The 24,021-nt window shown below is 43.4% G+C and overlaps 2 protein-coding genes across 2 annotated transcripts in view; one reads left to right on the forward strand and one right to left on the reverse strand.

Moving 5' to 3' along the window:
- capn1 (calpain 1) overlaps nt 1-15,812 on the forward strand; it is a 35,831-nt gene extending 20,019 nt beyond the window's left edge. The window contains exons 5-21 of the mRNA XM_080791730.1: nt 2,943-3,076; nt 5,244-5,412; nt 5,704-5,787; nt 5,896-5,981; nt 7,202-7,276; nt 7,852-8,012; nt 8,564-8,765; nt 9,961-10,161; nt 11,227-11,266; nt 11,617-11,682; nt 11,975-12,032; nt 12,315-12,379; nt 13,499-13,567; nt 13,790-13,868; nt 14,660-14,776; nt 15,253-15,311; nt 15,720-15,812. Coding sequence (XP_080647856.1) covers nt 2,943-3,076; nt 5,244-5,412; nt 5,704-5,787; nt 5,896-5,981; nt 7,202-7,276; nt 7,852-8,012; nt 8,564-8,765; nt 9,961-10,161; nt 11,227-11,266; nt 11,617-11,682; nt 11,975-12,032; nt 12,315-12,379; nt 13,499-13,567; nt 13,790-13,868; nt 14,660-14,776; nt 15,253-15,311; nt 15,720-15,746 — 1,692 coding nt within the window. The 3' untranslated portion in view covers nt 15,747-15,812. The remainder of the gene's footprint in view (nt 1-2,942; nt 3,077-5,243; nt 5,413-5,703; nt 5,788-5,895; nt 5,982-7,201; nt 7,277-7,851; nt 8,013-8,563; nt 8,766-9,960; nt 10,162-11,226; nt 11,267-11,616; nt 11,683-11,974; nt 12,033-12,314; nt 12,380-13,498; nt 13,568-13,789; nt 13,869-14,659; nt 14,777-15,252; nt 15,312-15,719) is intronic.
- Nucleotides 15,813-19,039: 3,227 nt separating this feature from the next.
- On the reverse strand, nt 19,040-23,808 carry pnp5a (purine nucleoside phosphorylase 5a). The gene is made up of 6 exons (XM_080792526.1): nt 23,572-23,808; nt 22,273-22,442; nt 21,813-21,916; nt 20,871-21,046; nt 20,468-20,658; nt 19,040-20,323 (listed from the first exon to the last, which is right to left on the reverse strand). Exons 1-6 carry the CDS (start codon nt 23,595-23,597, stop codon nt 20,106-20,108), a joined length of 885 nt encoding a protein of 294 aa, XP_080648652.1. The 5' UTR covers nt 23,598-23,808; the 3' UTR covers nt 19,040-20,105.
- Between the last annotated feature and the right edge of the window lie 213 nt (nt 23,809-24,021).

Here is a 24,021-nt window from a genome sequence, read left to right on the forward strand (position 1 = left end):
GCCAGCTCCATATACGGAGCCTGGGCAGAGGCCTTTTGTGGCGGTTCTGACAACCGTGGGTCTGACCGACTTGACACCGCTGGCGCATGTGTGGGGGTGTGGAACGCGTGTGTCGAATTTGAAGTCGGTGGGGAGAACGAGCCTGTCACAATTATTACATAATCGACTAACCACCCCCATTTTAGCCACCCTTCACTGGTTACCTGTTAGTTATAGAATTGATTTTAAGATTTTATTTTTTACTTTTAAAGCTGTAAAAAAATGGTCCGGACATGCTGGCTCCCTATAATCCTACACGTACACTCAGGCCCTCAGACAAAGCCCTCCTTGAGACCCCCACAGCCCAGCTCATCATAAAGGGTGGCATTTGCAATTCGGGCTCCGCCCTACCTATTCATTTAAGACTTGAAAAATCTGTGTCATGCTTTAAATCCCTTCTGAAAAGTGAAAACCCGCCTTCTCTTAATTTCCTTTCGCATACATTATTACATTTTTTGATTAGTGCATGCTTTACTTTTGTGCTTGCTGTTATTCACTGATATCTTGTTGTAGCTGTGATTACGTTGTTGCTTTTTGTTGTTTTTTACCCTGTTATGTAAAGCCCTTTGTGACTATGTCTTGAAATGTGCTATATAAATAAATAAATTATCATTAATCCCATTTTTTTATATAATTGCAATAATTATTTGCAGAATCGGCATGTTAAAAAGAATCATATTTTAAAACATAAAAAAAAGAAAATAGTGGAAATAGCCGATCTACAAGCTCAAAACCTGTAGCATTGTGACGCGTTGAGTATCAAGTTATTAAATATGTCAGTCATATTGATTTTCCTTATCTGCCCAAGCTGTGCAACATTCAAAGCCTAAAAGCCAAACAGAAATGTAAAAAACTAAAAGATTACAACTATTTGTGTGGCAATTAATCGTCACTTAAAATAAAATCTACCTCCCTATTTTGCATGCCTGAGTCATTAAACGTGCCCTTCATAAACTCTGCTGCTCTGTTCTTCGTTACTGTATGAACAATATAAAAGCCCCTGGTGGTGCTGAGACCTGGATGAGTCATCCTAAAATGTAATTATGGGCCCTGCTGGCATAGGGCTTAATCCAGTTACGAAGTGGGGAAAGAGAAGAAAGACAGAAAGAAAGCAAGAGAGAGTTTGTGTGTGTGTGTGTGTGTGTGTGTGTGTGTGTGTGTGTGTGTGTGTGAGTGAGTGTGGTGGGTGGATGTGTGCATGTGCGCAAACTGCGCATGCACACATCCACCCCTTCTCCTGAGTTGCAGAGTAAACTTAGCAAGTCGTGACAAAGATTGTGGAAAACTCTCTCACAGCGGTACAGTCTCCGGTGTGGGTGTGGGTGTGGTTGTGTGTGTGTGTGTGTGTGTGTGTTTGGTGTTAAAACATGCGTGTGTGTGTACATGCGTGTCAGAACTTGAGAGCATTGTGTCTCGCGTGTGCATGCGCACAGTGATGCGTGTTCAGACTCATTAAGTGTGTGTGTGCGTGTGTGTCTGTGCAAAAAAATAGTATTAAATAGTAAAAAAGTATGAGATCCACAAAATCAAAATGCGTTGCTTCGCGTCACGTTTTGAGCTTTTGTGTATGATCAAGTATAGGGCATTCATTAATTTACGACAAAACACAAAAGTAATATAATGAAGATAATTGCCAACAATATGCCAACAATATAATACAGACGGGTACTGTATACATTCATTGCCACGCCTCAGTGTGTATGTCCGTGGCATCATGGTCTCATCTGCAGTAGGTTGGCACAATGCAGATTTAGCTCCGCAGGGCATGTCAAATTCATCCATGCATCCGGCTCTCTCCATGCCACACACATGTGCATGCACACACACACACACACACACACACACACACACACACACACACAGTGCGCACACACGCACTCTTCTGACGCCCAGCTGTGGCTCATTCATTGCCAAGTGTCCATTCCATGCATCAGCCCCCGGCCAGGCAGAGATCTTGACAGAGAAATATCACCTTCATATCACAACGGCGTAACTAAATTCCCTTCCCATTGTTATTAACTTGGAACCCCCAAGCTTTTATATCTCTGCCATTCGGATTATTATGAGCACGAGTGAATGTGACTGCACTGTGCATTATTGAACACTTTCTCTCCCCTAAAAGCCCATTAACAAACAGACTAGTTCAGGTCTGGTATTTATATTGTGCTGCATTGTGGGAGGGAGTGCTCCTGCATGTACTGCATGTCATGTATGTGGTTTGAATGAATAGGTTCTGCGTGTCCGTGCGTGCATGCGTGCGTGTGTGTGTGCGCACAGTTTGCACACGTGTATGCATGCATTGCACAGTGTCTATATGTTATGTGCTGTTGTGGAGAGGATGTGTGTGCAACTGTGCATGTTGTGTGTACATGTGTGTGCATGTATGTTGGCAGAAATGATGTAATCAGTGACCAATAGATGACCTGTCATCTGGCTTGGCTTTTTCCAAAGTATTCCCCCTTTGATTTTCCTCAGCCTAATTAGTTTGTTGTTCTGTATGTCAATTCTGCCCTCTGGTGGTGATCTACATCATGACACTTCATGGGAGCTTGTTCAGGAAAGTGAAACATTGCTGCTTATTTCCATGTGCTGCAGTTGGAGTGTACTCGGTGTATATATTCACTACTCAGCATTCCTAACACTGTTGAAACTGTGTATTCTCACCACTGCTGCAACATAACTGGAGGTCACGCAGTAACCGTGATTATATCAAATATATAAGTGAAAGTGAGGCATTTTGCTGTGGGAGGCATCCAATCTTGGGCGCAGACAGAAGTACACTCACATTTGACTAACAAGAGAATGGGCCTTTTTTTTTTAGGTTTGAGAACCGCTGCATTAAATATATCGTATTATCCTAATAATACTAACATGTGTACTGTGTACTATCGTGTGCCTTTCAGTTCTGGCAGTTCGGTGAGTGGGTGGAGGTGGTGATAGACGACAGACTTCCAGTGAAGGACGGGAAGCTGCTGTTCGTCCACTCTGCAGAGGGAGGAGAGTTCTGGAGCGCTCTGCTGGAGAAGGCCTACGCCAAGTAAGAACCAGAGCCGTTTAATAGAAGAGTCACGATATAGAGGGGGCAGAAACCAAGCGCTCTCTGCTGGAGAAGGCCTACGCCAAGTAAGAACCAGAGCCATCTAATAGAAGAGTCACGATATAGAGGGGGAAAAAACCAAGCGCTCTCTGCTGGAGAAGGCCTACGCCAAGTAAGAACCAGAGCCATCTAATAGGAGAGTCACGATATGAGGGGGCAGAAACCAAGCGCTCTCTGCTGGAGAAGGCCTACGCCAAGTAAGAACCAGAGCCATCTAATAGGAAAGTTACGACAGAGCGTCGCAGTCCCTCCCCCTTTCAGAACAACGAGTGGCCCAGGAAATGAATCCCAATGCATTTTTCCCAAAAGGTCTTTAAATAAAACATTTAAGAAATGCCTATGGGAAAAATGCATTGGGATTCATTTCCTGGGCCACTCGTTGTTCTGAAAGGGGGAGGGACTGCGACGCTCTATAGAGGGGGCAGAAACCAAGCGCTCAAGCTTTGTTCATGCAGCCCTGAACTGAGACAAGCTGGAGTTGGAAATACATCGTTTTCAACGAGGGCGGCACGAATAAGAGCTATTTTAAGAATGTGTGCAACATGACAACTGTTTTAAAGTATTGTACAGTAACAACTAAAGTCTCTTTAATGTTTTTGTTGTACTATTACAACAAAAAAATCTAAAATGAAGGGATTTAAAGCTGGGCTGTTGCCTGAGTCCAATGCATTTCTGCCTACTTCCGGTCCAGGACTTGTACCAGTCGCGAATCCCCAATCTCAATAGAAGTCTATGTAGAAGAGCCGCCATATTGGACTGGCCCCGCATGAAGTGAACACAGTTTGCGTAACTCTGTCTATATCTAAGGCTCTGGTAAGAACCATGTCACTGTCGAGTGTTGCAAAGTAGCACTTCCAGTAACAACACAAAGATGCAAAAAATATAGCACTTCCATACTAGTGAAAGCCACGCCTCCGCCGCGGTCAAAACAGTAGTCGTGTGATATGTATGGATTTTGGGGTTTTCTAGGCGTGTACGGCATTGCAATTCCATGTTATTTCGCCATATTTCTGTGTGATGGGGTTGATATGCAACAGTAACCGAGATCAAGCAATAAAGACGACAAATCTCATCTCGACAAACCCTAGAATAATGTGTATCAAATACTGAATGCACTTAACAAGGCAAGGAACTCTGAACACATGTTGGAATGTATGCATGTTTGAGCTTGAGGTTTTTTTTTTTTTACTTGTTTTACTTGTTTTACTTACTCTCTGTCAGCATGTGTAGTCATGTTCATAATATACAGTAGAGAAACAACGTTTCTACCCCTTCGGGTCTTCGTCAGGAATGAAGTATACAAAGTAGGCGTGTTTTATATAATACAACCATCACAATGGACAGGCCGCTCTGCAAATGACTAATCAACAAGTGACACACCCACCACATCTACTACTAGAGAACTAGACCATCCTAACTAAATAAATGTCAGGAACTATATTGGATATTAATGTGGCGCTAAGGCCAATTGTACAGACAATGATTTCTTAAAATAAAGAAGTCAAGGGTAGGGTCATACTATGATACAGAAAAATAAATAATTAACTGCAAACCAAAAAGAAATAAACATATTGCTAGAGACAGCTTAAAGCCTACAAATAGTTACCATAAAAACAAGATCTTCGATTTTTCAAAAATAGCAGACCTGCAAGCTTGTAGCGCCACTCGGTGGCGTGCTATGAGCTTGTAGACCTGCTATTTTTCAATAGCTAAAGCATAGCATAATGCTAACACCAAAAGGGGTTCCCGCCCCAAAATGGGTTAAAACAAATGCATGTGGACAGTCACTGTTGGCCTTTCGTGTCCGGCTGCCTACAAAATAAATGTATTGCCTATAATTCCAAGTGCTTGTCATGGTTGAATATGATTATTTTGAGGGGTCGTGGCCTGAAAAGTTTGGTCTAGCTATCCTTGAAACTGTCTCTCTCTCTCTCTCTCTCTCTCTCTCTCTCTCTCTCTCTCTCTCTCTCTCTCTCTCTCTCTCTCTCTCTCTCTCTCTCTCCATCGTGGTCTAGCTATCCTTAAAACTCTCTCTCTCTCTCTCTCTCTCCCTCCCCCTCTTGGTCTAGCTATCCTTAAAACTGACTCTCTCTCCCTCCCTCCCCAGGTTGAATGGCTGCTATGAGGCTCTGTCTGGAGGCAGTACGTGTGAGGGTTTCGAGGACTTTACGGGCGGCGTGACGGAGATGTACGAGCTGAAGAAAGCTCCCTCTGACCTCTACGGCATCATCGACAGAGCAACCGAGAGGGGATCTCTGCTGGGCTGCTCCATAGATGTCAGTATAGACCAGTTGGAACTGCTTTGTTGGCCAAATAATATATTCCACAGTATCCACACAGAGAAATCCAGTTTGTTCATTTAAATCAGTGGCAACTTGACGAGTTGCAGCCGTGCACTAGCGTAATAAAAACCCAGAAGAGATGCCTGGACTAGGCGCTTTCTTGCCACGTATGGCTGGGTACTCTGACAGCAACACTGGTCTTACACTGAGCGTGTCAGCACGCCACTGACCCTCTGCGCCACTGGTCTTAACACAGAGCGTGCCATTCTCTCTGTCTCTGCTCAGATCACCAGCACCCGAGACATGGAAGCCGTCACCTTCAAGAAGCTGGTGAAAGGACACGCCTACTCAGTGACTGCGGTGCATGAGGTGAGGCCATGGCAATGTATATTGCTTTGGTCATGTCTGGATATTAAAAGCCTACATGTAATTGAGAGGGTCACTCTCTCATGTTTGTTGGCTTGACTTCTTCTTTAGGTGGTCTACAGAGGGACGAGGACCAAGCTGGTTCGCATCAGAAACCCTTGGGGAGAGGTGGAGTGGACCGGTGCCTGGAGTGACAAGTAAGTGCATGGGTTGTGGTAGCTTGTAAACCGCTGGCCGTTGGAACATTGCCTATATCTCCCCCAGCTGTTACATTATGAGGCCTCGTCTTCGAGTATTGGTTCCCAAACGAGTACTGTAGACTACCTGTTAATTGTTTATGGGCAGCTGTTTTACCAGAGTGAGTGAGACTTGCAATGAACTACTCTCACCTAATGCAGCAGAGGTTTCCATTTTCCAATGTGTTTAACGTACTTCCAAAGTGTGTACATTGTTTAAATCACATATGCATGTTTTTCATATCGTAAATATATGAACTTTGGCTAAAAGCTTGTGTTTAATCCACATGGGTTCTTGTGTAGCGTTTTCCGGCATTATAACAACTTGTCATGGCAGCTTGGCTACAACAAAAATAAGAGTCACTTGTAATGATTAGTCAACTGTTTTATTTCTAAGTCTACTTACAGGATGTAGATAGACATTTGTAGCACCCTAATATAATGCTTTGAATGAGCCTCCTGCCTGCTTCTCGTTTACCAAGAGGCAGGGCTTGCAAAGTGCGACCAAGTAAACGTCTGTGACTGTGTGATCGTGAACATCTGACAGATGGAAGGCCGGGCGGGCTCCCATGGAGTCCCTGGGCCGGGATACGGTCGTACACCCCCCAAATGGATCCGTTAGGGTCCATTTGGTTCCATTATACACTCTCATAGTTACAGACCTGTAAGGGCCCATTTGGAGTTAAAACACACTGTACAGTGTGGAGGAGACACTGCAGTGGCTTGTGTATTAATATAAAGCACTGGTTTTCAACCAGTGGTCCTTGAGGTACGTAAAATGAAACCATTCGTTTTACACTCTCAAGAATTAAAGTCGCCACAATTAGAGAATGTAGAAGAATTGTTATTTTGATCATTGCCTGTTATCTCTCCTATGGTAGCAACATCAATGCAGCATGGAATTGTGTGCAAAGTCTCATCCAACATAAATATTCAAAGTTTTGTGTCTGAGAGGCTAAATGTCATCAAATGGCAAGTGGCTCAAATGCTGAATAAATAATGGACACTGATATAAAGGTTCTAAAACTTGACGTTTCGATATGTGAAACATCTTTCCTCAGTCATCAAAACATAGTATTTGTAGAATGTGACCCATGGCTGTTGTCCATAATCTTAGCCCATCACTGTACTGACAATGCGTGTATCATACAATAGTTCTGTTTTCTCTGCGAATGCCACAGCTCCAGGGAATGGGATGGTGTGGATAGCTCTGTGCGAGGACAACTACACAATCGAAGTGAGGATGGAGAATTTTGGTGAGTGTATATTGTGTACTGTCTATAATGGAATGTGGAAAGCAATCAGATATTAATTCGTTTCTGAGCCATGCTGTAAAGTCGATTTCACGATGGCAATGTTGACCAGTCAGTTCTGTTACCATTTTTCTTTTACCACGCATGCCGTCCCCAAGGCTAAACTCCAAGTAGCAGTTAAACTATTGCTTCATAAAAGTGTATGTTCCATATTCCTTCCATATGCAACGAAAACAGATGCAAAAGTCGACGAGAGAGACTGAGAGCTACGCACCGTCATAACATAGGCTTGACTATGTGTCATGGGAGTCCCATTATCCCATAGCCTCTCAAAGTGGACACACATTTCAAAATAAGGGTGTTTTTTTGACACATGTTGGCTTTTTTAAACTTTTCTAAATAGTACCTTGATTTTTATCCACACTCTCCTCATTTTTAAACATTTTTGAGTGCTTTACTCGGATTTCGGGAGGTGTAGTTCCAGACTCTATATAGCATTCAGAGATTGTGGAACAGTTGTCTGGCTACGCGAGACTACACTCTCTCTCTCTGTCGCTCTTCCCTTTACTGTATCTCAGGATGTCATTCAGTGACTTCCTGCGGGAGTTCAGTCGGCTGGAGATCTGCAACCTGACGGCGGACGCTCTGCAGAACAACCAGCTGAAGAAGTGGAGCTCGTCTCTCTACCAGGGAGAGTGGAGGAGAGGCAGCACGGCCGGGGGATGCAGGAACTTCCCAGGTAATACCATGCCATGCCATGCCATACCACCTTAATTTACCTCCTCGCTCTACCAGGGAGAGTGGAGGAGAGGCAGCACGGCCGGGGGATGCAGGAACTTCCCAGGTAATACCATGCCATGCCATGCCATACCACCTTAATTTACCTCCTCGCTCTACCAGGGAGAGTGGAGGAGAGGCAGCACGGCTCTCCTCCTTTGTGTGTGTGTGTGTGTGTGTGTGTGTGTGTGTCTGGCAGGCAGCCAGGGACACACATAGCTGTCTATAGGAGTGGTTGCACGACTCTACTTTTGTTGAGCAACATTCTGCTATGTTTGTTGAACAAAATGGTCATGCAACGAAGTATAGATCAGCCCTAAGTTCCAAACACACGGCTACAAATCACCCGTGGCTCCCGACATACGTTGCCTGTTACAAACCGGGTTACAAATCACCCGTCCGTGTGCGGCTATGGTTAGGTTAGTGTTTGGGTAGGGTGTCGGACTAATGACTGTCGGACACTTGGTATGTCGGAACTAACGCCTGCACCCCTCCCCTCCCCTCCCCATGCAGCAACCTTCTGGATCAACCCCCAGTTTAAGATCGCCTTGCAGCACCCGGACACAGCCGGCCAATCAGACTGCAGCTTCCTGGTGGCCCTGATGCAGAAGGACCGACGGAAGAAACGCAAGGAGGGAAAGGACATGGAGACCATCGGCTTCGCCATCTACGAGGTTATAGAGATCTGCCTGTCCCCAGGCGCACTTTTATCTCTGTAGCACATGAGTTTAAAGCAGTGGTTTTCAACCAGTGGTCCTTTAATTTACAAGAAGTCTATACAATTAGAGAATGAATGTACTGTAGAAGAATTGTTATTTTGATCAACGTTTGCCTGTTATCTCTCATCAATACAGCATGGAATTGTGGACAAAATCTTAACCAGACAACACAATATTCTGGGTCTGAGAGGCTACAGTAAATCTCATCAAATGGTGGTCTGTGGTAGCCTGGATCCAGCCCAAAGACCCCGTCCACTCTCTGGGTGGACTGCGTCTCTTGGTCTGGTGTTGCACTGTGAACCTATAATTTCTTCGGTACAAACATGTATTATCCAATGAGAATTTGTGGTGGGGGTGGGTCTAACGAACAACCAATCGGCGCCGAGGCCCGTTTTCAGTGTCATCACACAGCGCACCACACAGAGGAAGGAAGGAAAAACAACAACAATGGCTATTGGTTGAGGGAAATTCTAATCCCCTCCCCCTTGAAATCGCTCAGACAGGAGACAATGTCAGACAGTCTGATAATCAGGCTAGGTCTGTGGCTCAAATGACGAATAAATAATGGCCTTGATATGAAAAAGGTTGAAAACCACTGGTTTAAACTGTTTTCCAATTATTGAAAAGACCCTTCCAATATATAACTTTTAACACTCTCTTTCTCTCCCTCCCTCTCTTCTCTCTCTCAGGTTCCAAATGAGGTATGAGTCTCAGTACTTCTCTGCTATCTCACTTCCTACCAGGCCCTGTGTGTTAAGCTAATCAGTAGGTCGGAGGGGCTTGTAGTCGTTATCAGCTGCAAACAACGCAGGAGTCTATCCCTGTTAGTCTCATGCTATACATACATGTATCACAAGATTTAACATAAGTGCAACAATGTATGCTTGAATAGGAAAGGAGTCAAAGGACCCAAACCTCAGGGGGATTTCACCAGATTGTGCTCAGGCCAAACACCATCCAATAACCTCTTGTCCATGTTGCAGTGTGATTCCTAGCACTATCACATCTTACACTATTTTAGTACACTGCCCAGAACGGAGATGTCCGTCTTTTGAAGCTTAATACACTGCCCAGAACGGAGATGTCCGTCTTTCGAAGCTTAATTACACCCTAGTTCACTCTCTGTGAACATGGCTTACATGGCTGACATTGCTTCAATGCCACCTGTCCTCATCACCAGTATAAGGGCAGGTCGGGAGTCCACCTGAAGAGGGACTTCTTCCTCACCAACGCCTCCAGTGCCCGCTCCGAGCTCTTCATCAACCTGAGGGAGGTCAGCTCTCGCTTCCGCCTGCCGGCCGGGGAGTACATCGTCGTCCCCTCCACCTTTGAGCCCCAGAAGGAGGCTGACTTCGTCCTCAGGGTGTTCTCTGAGAAGCCCGCCAACTCTGAGTAAGTGGTGGTGGCTGTTGGTGGTAGCTGGTTTTTATTGGAGGAATGGAGAGTCAAAATCCTGGTCTCTATACTGCTTCCCCCTGGTCAGCGGTGGAGGGGAAAGGAACTGGTTGGAATAACGTGTTCCTTCCACGCGTCCAACCGGGTAAACTCCTCCCTGTCGGGTGAAAAGAAGCGGCTTGGACGCACATGCATTGAAGGAAGCATGAGGTCAGTCCGTTGCTCGAGTCCCCAGATTGGTGGAGGGAGTAGCAGTAGTATTAGATAATTGACACTGGGTGAGGGAAATCGTGGGAGGAAAAAAAAAAGGAATGGAGAGCCAACACAGTGGGAAAGAAAGGTATTGCCATTCCTCCGGCCTGAATTGTAGGAGTACAGTGGCTTTGTGTATGTTGTTAAGTGTAAAGTCAATGATAAAAAATAAACCACTCCTTTTGTGCACATTGAGAATCTTGGTGACTGTTCTCTGCAAAAGCAAATGTCAGTAGGCCTGCCCTACAGTACCTATGCAAGCCGATCTAATAGCTGGTAATGGTTAATGAGTCCTAGGCTAGAACAGTGGTTTTCAACCATTTTCACATGAAGTTCCAATATTTATTCGGCATTTGAGCCACGGTCCACCATTTGATGACATTTAGCCTCTCAGTTCCAAGACTTGAATATTTTGTTGTCGTTGGATAAGATTTTACTCACATTTTCATGCTGTATTGATGTGGTACCATTAGGAGAGATAACAGGGAAATATTGATCAAAATTCTTCGACATTCTCTTATTGTAAATTAACTAATGCAGATGTTTAACAATAATTTAACTATTGCGAGCATACAATTAAACCACTGGGGTCCATTTGGGGACCAACTGGAACCCCCTGAAGGACCACTGGTTGAGAACCACTGTCCTAGAGAACTGAACGGATGGCAAAGTCATACTGAAACAGAGACTGAAAGTGAACCTGGAAGCGTGAATATGACAGAGTATTGTGGACGCTTTCCAACCCATGCTGGTCTGGGCGGTTGCCACTAGATGGGCTGAGTGATCTGACTTCAGCTTTGTGTCCCGTAGGGAACTGGATGACGACGTCACAGCTGAACTGCCACCTGAGGTAAGACATGCAGTCTCTCACGGCAGAACACGCCTGAGACTCGTGTTTGGGATTATAGTAGCAAATTACAAAACAAACATTGTGGCTTGATTTCTACCTTAACGTAGTGAAAGCAGCAGTGAAACTCAGAAAACACACGGTTATGCCGTGTTATGAGTCTCACTACTTCAGTGCTTGGGTTACTGGAACAGCAACTGGTTTAAATACAATATAATGTTAACTGTTCATATATTATATATGACTGACTGACTGTGTGTGTGTGTGTGTGTGTGTGTGTGTGTGTGTGTGTGTGTGTGTGTGTGTGTGTGTGTGTGTGTGTGTGTGTGTGTGTGTGTGTGTGCGCGTTTCAGACTCAGATGGACGAGAGTCAAATTGACGCAGCCTTCAAGGGTCTTTTCAGACAGCTGGCAGGTCCAGTAAGTATGCTGTATGCTCACCAGGAACTGACCGCCACCGAGTCAAAAGTAATCGACAGAATTGTGAAAATAGCCGAGCTTGTGGGAACCGAATCAAACTGAATGCAACGGGTGCCTCAAGTCAACTCCTTTAGGGGGGGTCACGGCCCCAAAATCTTATCCAACGAAAACAAAATATACAAAGTTTAGGGTCTGAGAGGCTAAATCTCATCAAATAAATGATGGGCCTTGATGTGAAAAGCGTTGAAAACCCACTGTCTTATATTCTTGCCGTCTTTGTTTCTGCCACCAGGACATGGAGATCAGCGTCACAGAACTGCAGACGATACTCAACAGAATTATCAGCAAACGTTTGTGACAAACAACTATCCTCATTCATGTTTCGTTTAGGTTGTACACCTAATATATCTAATTTCGAGAAATGGCTTCATAACTAAAGTGAGTGAGGATCCAGTTTGTAAAAGTGGACCAAAATGTTTTACCCAAGTACCATACGTTTGTGTAATACCAGATGTTCCTTTTGTAATAAACTTGATCACATAAAAAAAAAATCAATACTTCCTTTCATAGTTAAGTGCTTAGTTGCTACTAAAAGTAAGTTTACACATGCTCTTTCTCTCTGATTGAAACAGATAAAGACTTGAAGACGGATGGCTTCTCCAAAGAAGCCTGCCGCAGTATGATCAACCTCATGGATGTATCCTTGTCTTGAGAGCTACAACCTTCCATGTGTAGACGAATAGCATGTGTATGGCCGTCCTGGTTGTGGCAAGTATGCCTAAGGCCGGTGCTCCACTGAGTGCGTTGCGTTTGGACGGCGTCAAAAAATGAACCGGGCGAATGGGTGACACCGTCCGGACACCCAAACGCCACCGTCGGCAGTGGAGCACCCTTCATTTATTAAAAAGAGAACATTCCCTGCGGTGACAATGGTGCGACGCTGACGGACGCCTAATGGCTGCAGTGGAGCTTCGGCGTAATTAATATACCGGTACTCACACTGCTGTGTCAAGAACTGATTTTCTATCTCAAAGCTTACGCCGGGGCTCCACCGGGCACGTCAGCGTCGCGTCTCCGTCACCGTCAGGGAATGTTCCCTTTTTAATCAATGAAGGGTGGCTCCACTGCCTACGATGCATTGTGTTGCGTGACTGCTTTAAAATTGGCCCGGTTCGTTTTTTGACGCACGAACGCACGCACGTGTCCAGTGGAGCCCCGCCATTAGCTTGAAGATTTGTTCTTTCCGGCAAGTTGTGCAATTATGTATGAACTGAGATTTAGTGCACATGCTACAGACCTCATTGATTATTAATTATTAATCCGTTTGAGTTTGACTAGCTCATGTGGTACTGGTACAGTTTATTATGAAACCTCTCACTCCTGCCTGTTGGTGTAACATGATACGGTATACCGCTCCCCAAGTGGACAGGTTAATAAAATATGTGTATATTGGTACAGTATGTATTGAGAATAGCATAAATTAATGTTTGTCTCTCAGACGTCAGGCTGATGCTTCTAAACTAAAAGGTCACACCATATTGGCTCAGAAAAAAGGGGTAAGTGTTGATTTTTACAGCAAACTGTGATTTAGTCTCTGGAATAGTTTTAATTTTGTTTTAGTCACATTTTTAGTGGACTAAATATCATCATTTTTAGTCATCATAGCTTAGTTTCCATTTAGTTTTCGTCAGTGAAAAAAGGTAGTCGACAAAATCAACACTGCTAAGTGCTAGACAACATGACCTGATTAGTTAGGTACTGTAAGGTCAGATCAGATCTAGATCGGCACATCCAGTTCCTTGACCATTGTACCCAGTCTGACGGCAGCGGGAAGCTAGGCCTGAGCGAGTTCCATGTTCTTTGGGAGAAGATCAAGCGATATCTGGTATGAAAAAACAAAATACGTCAAGCCCAGCCATATTATGGTTTGACCCTGTTTCTCTGCAGTCGCAGCAACGTCTGACATTGTTGATTTTGGCCCCCGCCGCATTCAGCGCCGGGTTCTCATTGGTTCTCGTTTGTTGTCTCCCCCCTGTTGGACTGTCTGTCCCCGTTCTTCTCTTTGCTTTGTTTATCTTCTTTCTCTATCTTCTGTCATCATGCCTAGACTGTTTTCCGGCAGTTTGACTATGACAAGTCGGGCACCATGAGTTCCTATGAGATGAGAATGGCCCTGGAAGCAGCAGGTACATTTATGTTCCTCTTTTGTTTCATTTACCCCCATAAAACAAAAGCAACTTCAGGTGTAGGACTAATTAGCCCTTCGCTAAGTCCCTCCCCAACCCGTCCTTGTCCAATAGGCATGTTAGCAGCGAGGAGACGGGGCAAGCTATCCTTCTCACCGATTGAAATGCATGTTAAATGATTTCTCCATATAAATAATGGATCATTTCAGTAGCAAGATCATCAAAAAGATCATCAAAAATCTAAATCTTGTCAACCACGCCTGCAGTAGGCCATATGCACTGGACAAATGTGCATGACATTATTTAAATGAACTAGGAATACGAGGAAATGACAGAGGAAGAAAAAAAATCGGAAACCCAGATGATGATAATATCCTTAATAATACAAACTAGTTAACAGGCTAAATAAGAAAAGTGAGGGGCGCCCGCTGTATTTATATTGGCCACATTGTGTCTCATGTCGACATGTAGTGCTCTAAACAAACATTACAAATCCCATAGACTTGGCTGCCACATCACGTAATCGTGACAAAAGACACATATTGGAGGGGCTAGAACCCATCAAAAACTAAAAGGCACAAATGGAAAATTGAATTAGGCGGGGAAGCAAGACTGAAAAGGTGGGTTTTGAGGAAGCCTTTGGAGAGGGCAAGGGTTTCCTGTTACAGGAAGGCTTGTTGAGCAATATTTCATTTCATTCCAGTTGTAGTGGGTTACAGGAAGGCTTGTTAAGCAATGTTTCCTTCCAGTTGTAGTGGGTTTATCATTGTATAACTGTCTTTTCTCTCCAGGCTTTAAGTTGACCAACCACCTGTTCCAGCTCATCATCCTGCGCTACACAGAGGCTGACCTGTCCGTTGACTTTGACAACTTTGTCACCTGCTTGGTTCGGATGGAGACCATGTTCAGTGAGTTACCGTTACTCCACTTTAAAGACCAAACCACACCAAAGGGTCGCCATGCAACTCCTTCAATTCAATTCAATTCAATTGTCAAATCACAACAAGTTGTCTCAAGCCACTTTACATATAGAGCAGAAAACCGACAGAGATCCCACCCAGAGCAAGCAATGTTGCGACAGTGGTAACGAAAAGGAAGAAAGAAACGTCAAGCAAAACCCGACTCTAGGGTGGGCGCCGGGCGGCCATCAGCATCGACCGTGTTCTTCCATCAATGTCTGATGGTTATAGAATTGCATACTATGAGTAATGAGGCTTGTTGAGTGACTGACTGTGTTCATCTCTGACCTCCCAGAGACCTACAGTAGAGTAATGAGGCTTGTTGAGTGACTGACTGTGTTCATCTCTGACCTCCCAGAGACCTACAGTAGAGTAATGAGGCTTGTTGTGAAGTGACTTTGTGTCTTTGTGTCTCGACCTCACAGAGACCTTCAAGACGATGGACACCGACGCCGATGGGGTTATATCCCTCAACTTCATCCAGGTATGTCCTCACGTGATTAACATGATTAACACTAGTTTATGTGCATTATTAGCGTCTTTGTTGGGTGGCAAACTCGTTATGTCCAAAACTTTTCAAGAAATGAAAAACATGTTCTTCTAATAGAATGGATGTAATATAGTTATTATTCAGTCACAGACCATTTGCTTCCCCCCCCCCCCCCCCCCCCCCTCTACACAAATCTGGGAGCAATCTTGTACGACAAATCTGAGCACTGTAGGCAGTAATGTACGAAAGAACATTTGAAATATGGAGAGGTTTCTGCCTACAGTAAACGCAACAATATATAATCTGTGATATGTTCTCGTATTTGCTGGCATTATTTCCAGGCAGGACTTCTTCATTACACCAACGACTAATGTGGCCTGCTTGTTGTGTCTCTCCCCACAGTGGATCTCTCTGACCATGTTTGCGTAAAGAAGTCCATGGAGTCCTGTTTACCGGATGTGGTGAATAATAACTCCTGCACTGCAATTATCTGCACCCCCCAGCCCCCCAGTCCTGCATCTTGCATCTCAGAAGTGCCTCCTTGTTCCACTCCTCCCTTTCGCTGCCAATTATCTCTGATGCGAACATGCTCTGAAAAGTGTTTACGTCGGGATACCTGTATCGACGGGAACATGTGCCATGTTTGCCTCGACTCGTTTTTACCTACTTTGCCAATATGCGGAAGGAAAGAAGCTACACCACTCGTGTATATCTTGGGACACCCACCCTCTGTGTGTCATCTGGTCAAGGTGCTGCTTAACAGGTGTGTGGTGGTCCTGAGGGGTGCAGGTGGTGCTTGAGATTTTCATTTGTGTCAGAGAAAACTAAACAGACTGTGAGAAAACACACCCCTGCTGTTTCAGCTAGCAGATTGCTATTGATATTTCTTCGTCAATACAAATACCTGTTCAAAACGGCTTGCTTTTGGTCCATTGAAACATTTCACACCATTATGACTATGTACCTGTTCCAGAGCACACAAAATATTTTTTAGACCAAGGAAACTGGCCTTAAAACATTTTCTTGTGTGTGTTCTCATTGAACCAAAAGCATTCCATTTTGACCAAAATAGTCAATAGTTAAGCAATCAACAATTGCTTGAATATGATGATATAAGATTACAAGTGACATACAGTACAGTAGGTTTGTGTTGAAAGCGGTATGGCGTCTTGTGTCAGAACACCCTGCAAGCTGTGGCATCAAACCAGCTCTACAGTCACTTATCACCTATACATAATGGTCACAGCAGCAAATAAGTACAGAAGCTAGTACCCAATTCCCTGCTAATTCCTTCCAAAAAAAAGACAACCATCTGAACCCTACTGTCCCGTTTTCTGGTGCGAGCATTGTTGTGAGCTTGTAGATCAGCTGTTTTCGGCAATGGGATTTGGTCTAGAGCAGTGGTTTTCAACCAGTGATCCTTGAGAGGGTTCCATCCAGGTGGTCCCCAGCTTAATCTTAATGGAGAGTTGGTATAACCAAATGAATGAAATGAAACCAAATGGACCCGTTTCATTTTACACTCTCAAAAGTTCAATTATTGTTAAACATAGATGCATTACCTTTTGACAAAAAGTCTACACAATTAGAGCATGTCTAAGAGGCTAAATGTCATCAATGGTGGTCAAATAAATAAATATCAAATAAATAATGACCTTGAAATGAAAATGGTTGAAAACCACTGGTCTAGCGGGGGGGAAACGGAATGGACACAGAACAGACCCTGGCGATCTCAGTGAAGTATATAGGGTTTACGTGGTTTTATAAATCACCGCTAACTTCTGCATGGTCGACAAACGGGGGAAATTGTGCCAATTTTGTTGAACATTCCTCTGGTCATAGTTAATGAATGCATTTACAGCCACCGTCATATAAACTTCATTTAGGAGCTGCCTGGCAGTTGGTGGGGATGCATGGTTAGTTTACACTCCACATACAATCATTAAGAACGTTGGTGTACACACATTGTAAGAAGAACCAAACTTGAAAGAAGTAAGGTTGCTGGCTTAAATGCTTTTGTTTTTGTTTACATCTTGTGCCAAGTTTTACTATATTGCCTCAATGTAAAAAGGTCTAAGTGAAAAGATCTAAGTGAAAGATTATACTGGGCCTGTCCTTCGTGCAGAGTCAATGGCAGGCTGCTTACATCATGATGAATGTGCCATCATAACGCATACATACAACAGTGGTTTTCAACCAGTGGTTGTAAAATGAAACCAAAATGGACCTGTGAGAGTCCATTTGGTTTCATTTTACACTCTCAAGAGTTAAATTATTGTTAAACAATCTGCAAATTACTTAATTTAACTTAAGTCTACACAATATTAGAGAATGTAGAAGAATTGTTATTTTGATCAACGTTTGCCTGTTGCCAATGGTACCAACATCAATACAGCATGGACAAATATTTTATCCAACGCCAACAAAATGTTCTTTAGTTTTGGGTCCGAGAGGTTGAATGTGGTCAAATTCTGAATAAATAATGGGCCTGGATATGAACAGGGTTGAAAACCACTGGTTATACAGCAAAGCCCATTTCTCACTGGGACTCTGTATTATCAACTGCAGTCCTACAGTAGACTACTGCTAATTATCAACTCTACCACTCTCTACTGTATCCACTTGGCTAGGTAGGGACCTAAATCCCAAATTAATGAATGCTATAGAATGAATGAACCAGGACAATCCTAAACCATCGTCATGCATGGCACTTTGTGGCAAACATGTTTTGTAAAATATATATGACTTACAACGGAACAAGTTTTAAACTTGGATTTTATATTATTGTTCTAGATAGATGTCATGGATGTGGCCCTTTTTTCATCTTGCTGTCCAAAGGGAACAAAACATATTTTTTGGGTGAAAGTATACAGTACAATTATGCAATATATGGACTTTACTATTATATACTTTGTATGCATGCTGTGTGAGCTGTTTGATGTGTTGTCAGCCTGCCTAAAATTTACTTCCTTTCAAGCAGGGGAGCAAGCAAACACTAAATTTTTTGAAGAGTTCTATTCCAACATGACATTAGTCCATCCGTAAATAATATACTACTACATTATTCAATACCTCTAAAATATTGACCAGCTCCTGTTTCACAAACAAGAGCTTAAGTTACTTATAAGCAAGTAAGTACCCCACTATGATTTAATTTCATGCTAGCAATTGAGATATTAATTGAATTTTTTTAATAATGCTGGATGTGTCATTTTGGAACAAAACCCTTGCATTTTATTTAAATACCCCCCCCCCCCCCCCATCTTTAATCTTGACTCATTTCAATCTTTTGTATGATTCCCTAACTGAACAGAAAACCACATGAATATGTATGACGCTCTCACAATGCCATTCATCTAGTTAATTGAATTTACTATATGAATTTGTCAATTTTTTTGTATACAATATAAACATGGACATGTATTATTGAGTCTGGAGGCAAGTTTATACTTAGTCAGACAATGTATCACTTTTGAACTGAGTATAAATTAGCCCTTGGGAATTCTTAATTTGTGTTACGTTGTGCTGTACTGATGAATGTAAGTCTCACCTTTTCCAAATCAAATTAAACAGTATGTGGGTCACAGTGCAATTGTTTTCAACAGCATTTCTTCCCATCCCCAAACAAACCACACCACACTCTTGTACAGTAATAAATATTAACTTTAGTATGAACATTGTACTAAAAAACAACAACAACATGTTTTACTAAATAACACCAAGAACATTACAATACCTTAAGACAACTAATGTACATCTATTAACAAAATAAAAAGTATTAAATGCGGTCTTAAAATTAATTAAGAGACTCATTAAGTTAAATCGCAGACATTTACACAATGCTGATCAAAAATATTAAGTTAGGCAATACAGAAATATTCACTTTAAAACAGTAAAAAATAAACCATAGCAGACCGTTTTCTTTTGAGCCACTGCATGAGGGAATGTACAAATGTGCCGTTTTGTCCATTAGAATAGTGGTTCTCAAAGTGGTCCTTGAGGGAGTTCCAGGGGGTCCCCAGCTAAATGATAGTTAGGAACCAAATGGACCCTTATGGGACTATACGTATGGGACACAATATGAATTGGGGTCCCAGAGATAGCAATGCCGTAAAATGGGCGTCCGTAGCTTAATGCATGTCAAACTGGGGGTCCTTGAAATGAAAACGGTTGAAAAACATTGCTAGATCCGTAGAAATGGGGGTCCGCAGGCTGATTTGGGGGTCCTTGACATGAAACAGTTTGAGAACCACTGCATTAGAACAACGGTGAAGAAGGGTTGAATTATTTGAAAGTAGTAATGAGATATAAATAAAGTGTATGTTTTTCCTCATCCAGTCTTGACACCAGGCACTGCTGTAACATCATGCCTACATGACTTGGCTTGAGCTGTGAGAAGAACTGACTGATCCTGAGTTAGTTTAGTAGACTCAATGACGACCGTGCTCATCAACATCTTTTTGACCTAAGCCTAACATTTGACCTCCATCCACTCTTCTCAGCCCGACCTCACTCCTTTTCATTGTAACTCACGGGAGCTAAGCCTGGACAAGAACCACTGCCACTGTCTAACTAACCGCAAGACACTTCCGGTTAGACGCTTAGTAGTTATTTTCAAGGCTTTTTCTCCTTGTGAAATGCAGACAAAACTGGAAACAAGGTTAGGGAAGATAATCGAGAAAATTGTTATAGTTAAATGGGATAACCATCACCAAACTCCTAACCACTAAACCTCCCAGTTAAGCCAAATTTCCTCCATAGTGTTGCGTGCAAATGGAAGAATACATTTTAAACATAGTTGTTGTTGTGTTCGAGTCTGGTAACCATGGTGGAGACCAGCCTCTCCAGTTGCTCCGCTCTCTGCTTGCCCGTCTCGATGACCTCTTCGTGGTTGGCCTTCTCCTCACTCTCGTAGTCCATCACGGCCTGGTTGGTGATTAGCGACAGAGCGAAGACACGCATGCCGCAGTGGCGTGCCACGATCACCTCGTGCACCGTGCTCATACCTGTGGTGGTAAGGATCGATGGAAATCGTTAATCTTCTCAAACAGAGGACGGACAATATAAACTAGCCAAGAAATGACTAATAAATACGGTATCGCTGCAACCGTACAGCATGAGATCAGTGCAAAGAGCATGATGCTACTAACCGACTGCGTCGGCGCCCAGTTTGTGGAGCATTCGGCACTCTGCGATGGTCTCGAACGAGGGGCCGCCCAACACACAGTACACGCCCTCCCTGAGGAAGTCTCCGTAGCCCAGCTCCTGGCCCACATCCAGAGCCAGCTGCTGGAGCTCCCTGTCATACGCATCAGACATGCAGGGGAACCGCACTCCGAACCTGCCAAGCGGAAAGATAATGAGAGAGTTGAGAGACTTCAGATGATAGACCCAAATAACAGGTTTGGTGTCCGTCTCTGCAGACGGACTGTACTCTTGCATGACCATGGGGTATATCGGGGTGGGTGTTTGCAACAATGTCAAAATATTTAGAAAGTTGTTTTCGGGGGTCAGACAACAACGCACCCGACGCTGATGTTGAGTTGTACCTACCTCTCATCGTTGGGTCCAGCTAAGGGGTTATTTCCAGCGAAGCCAGGCATGTTGAGGTGGTCTTTCATGATCATGATGTCTCCAACTTTGTAGTCCTGGTTGAGACCTCCTGCTGCATTGGTCAGTATCACGGTCTCCACACCAAGGAGCTTGAAGATCCTCATGGGTAATGTGATCTAGGAACATCAATTAAACATAAACCTTGTCACGAATGCTTCCACCTTGATTGCCTTGGATGTTATGTTTTATACAGGTAAAAAGGTGCTGTTGTATGCTGACACAACAGGATTTCTTTTTTGTACAATGTGTACTAAATTAGATTTAAAGTCACAGTCACATATCTCACTAGTTCTCTATTCTGCCCATGGGATAGAAAATAGTGCCAAATGATTTCATAACAGCCTCTGAGCCGTGCTGTATGTTATATAATGAAACCCTGAAACCCGGTCATATTATGCAACAATTGGCTAACTTCCACAAGAAGGGGAGCATACTAGCCAAATCACATGTGAACTGGGTAAAGCATGTTTGCTGTGTCAGTTATAGATTTGTGCCTCGTTGACTATTAAAAAATGGCGGATATTCAAGCACGTCACTTTGTGCCACGCTCCACCTACAAGCGTGTGTATATCTGCTATACTTGAGGGGCGCTAGCCCCTCCTATATACAGCTTTAATGTTTGTGTTGTGTTAAACATTAAAAATGCCTTTGACAATGAATGGAGAATTTTCGTCATATGTGTCTGAGCAATAAGGGACCACCATTCTTGATGATGATGTACGATGATTAGAGCACCCCTCACTTCACACGGGTGATTTTTGAAAATAAAATATATATCTTGAAAGTCATTGTTGATATATAAATCACGGTGATTTATATATCGACAATGACCACCCAGCCATGCATTATCCCTTACTTAGTAATGGAGACAAATAAACCTACCTTCTGAATAGGGTAGCCTTCGTACAGGTGGAAACGGCCCTGCATGCAGACACACGGCCTCCCCTTCAAGGTCCCAAACACCAAACGTCCTGCGTGGCCATGAACTGCATTGGGGGAAAGGTTGTTTTTTAATAAAAATGACAATACCACCAGTCAGTGTCAAACAATAACTGATAGACAAATTAACTAGCAATGGCTATAATATGTGAAGAAAGTGTTAATCAGTCATCAATATTATTCTGCAGTACTGTATCCAATTCCCTGCCTCCCCCCCGAATGTACCCATGTTTTCATCCATCTCTCCACTGCCTAGGCCCTCTCAAAGAGTAAAGCCTAAACTATACTTAGAATTATTTTAGATATATAATTATACAACGTTTCAGTCGTACTGTAGGTCAACGTATAAATGATCCACAGCAGCAGCTCTCACCCTGCTGCGTGTGCCATAACAGTAACTCACCTGTGCTCTGAGGGAAGTTGGGGATGTCCTTGTAATTGAAGACCACCTGGTCCTTCAGCATGTCTGCCAAGCCTCCCATGCCCGAGCCACACACGATGCCCACCATTGGCCGCACATCGGTCTGGGCCATTAGCCAGTCAGCGGTGGCTTTGCAGTCCTCGTAGCTAAAGCTGTGTATACACAACAGAGCAGGTTAGGGTAGGGTGACCGGTGGGGTGGTGACCTACTACGGTATATACGGAATAATCTATATAGTCACATCCAACCTTGAAAATGCACTATAGTCTAATAATCTCTCACTCATGTCATGCCCTTCCTTTTTTCTCTCTGCATGGTCTATATAATGTTGCTGTCCCTGTGTCCCTTTCATGACAATGTTGATAGTGTATTCTTCTACTGATACTGAATATATATCCAGATTATCTATCTATCCATCTATCCAACTATCTATATGTTATAGAGATAGCTAGGGAAAGTAATATTGAAGAGGTGTGTTTAGAGGGCAGTTAAAGGTTTGGAGGGTGGAGGCATCTCTGAGCATTCTCTGACCAGCATCTCTGACCACCACAGTGATCAGCCTCGGTAAACCAGCACAGCTCACAAATCACATCAAATGATATTATGGATTGCATGGCTAGATCGTTAAGAAAATAATGTATACTATACTGTATCAAGCTTAAAAAAGATAGTACAATGATTAGCATGTGATATGATCATTCTCATGTGATATATGATCATTCTCCAGTCAGTCAGTGGGTCTTTTTTAGAATTCTGGGAAAGCAGGTTGTGTCAACACATTCCTGCAGAAGTGGAGAATTCGGGGTGGTCTCTAGCCTGGTGTATCTCAAGCCTGGGTACGAATTCGTATCCTTTTTTTTTTGGTAAATCAGTTAAGTTAAACTAGAGATGGAGACTATAGTACTAGTAGTCTCCATCTCTAATTTAACTTAACTGATTTACAACAACAAAAAAGTTTAACTAAATTCAAATTAAAGGCTACACGTACCAGCCACCGCATGACCATGCAGCAGCTATGGCCTCAGATTCACAGTCGTAAAAGCAACACGTGCTGCCTCCTGGGCTTAGTTGCCAGTCATTCCTGTGTTGCCGTATAGGGGCATAATATTTAATTACCACTGAATGTGCTACAGCGCAACAGGCTGCAAGCGGCCGGGGGTCTTGCCGCAATCACTGCCAGTTGGGCAGTGCGTGTCCTATTCTGCCTCGTTTTGTGTGAAGCGATCTGCGACCCATTTGAAACAACTATACATGCAATATAATGATATTTAGATGACTCACCTGCTCTTGTTTGCTTCGGGAAACATCCTTGATTGTAGCGTGTCTTGTCTGACTGTTCCTCTAAAATAAATATAAATCGCAAAAAATATGTGTGACTGCACACTATGAAATAAATATTAGTGTTCCAAGACGGCAAAACGTTTAACAAGAAGAAAATGTGCCGTTATGAAGAATGCAAATATTAAAAAGTTAAATAAATAAAACGCGCTGTCTTCTGGTGTGCTCTTCTGTGGAGAACCGTTACTCTTGTCTTCTGTGTGAATTGAATGAAGCGTGCAGTCACCGGCTCTACTTATAGAACCCGACACGCCCCCTGCCCCGCCCCCTTCCAGGCTGAGACAGCGTGTGAGTGAGTGTGACGCAATCCTCCTTCCACAGTAGGCTACACAGCACACTACACACGCCTTCAACATAACAAATACATACACCGTCGTCCACCATGCAATAACA

The sequence above is a fragment of the Protomyctophum bolini genome (genome assembly GCF_963924005.1).
Source record: "Protomyctophum bolini genome assembly, chromosome: 20".
NCBI lineage: Eukaryota > Metazoa > Chordata > Actinopteri > Myctophiformes > Myctophidae > Protomyctophum > Protomyctophum bolini.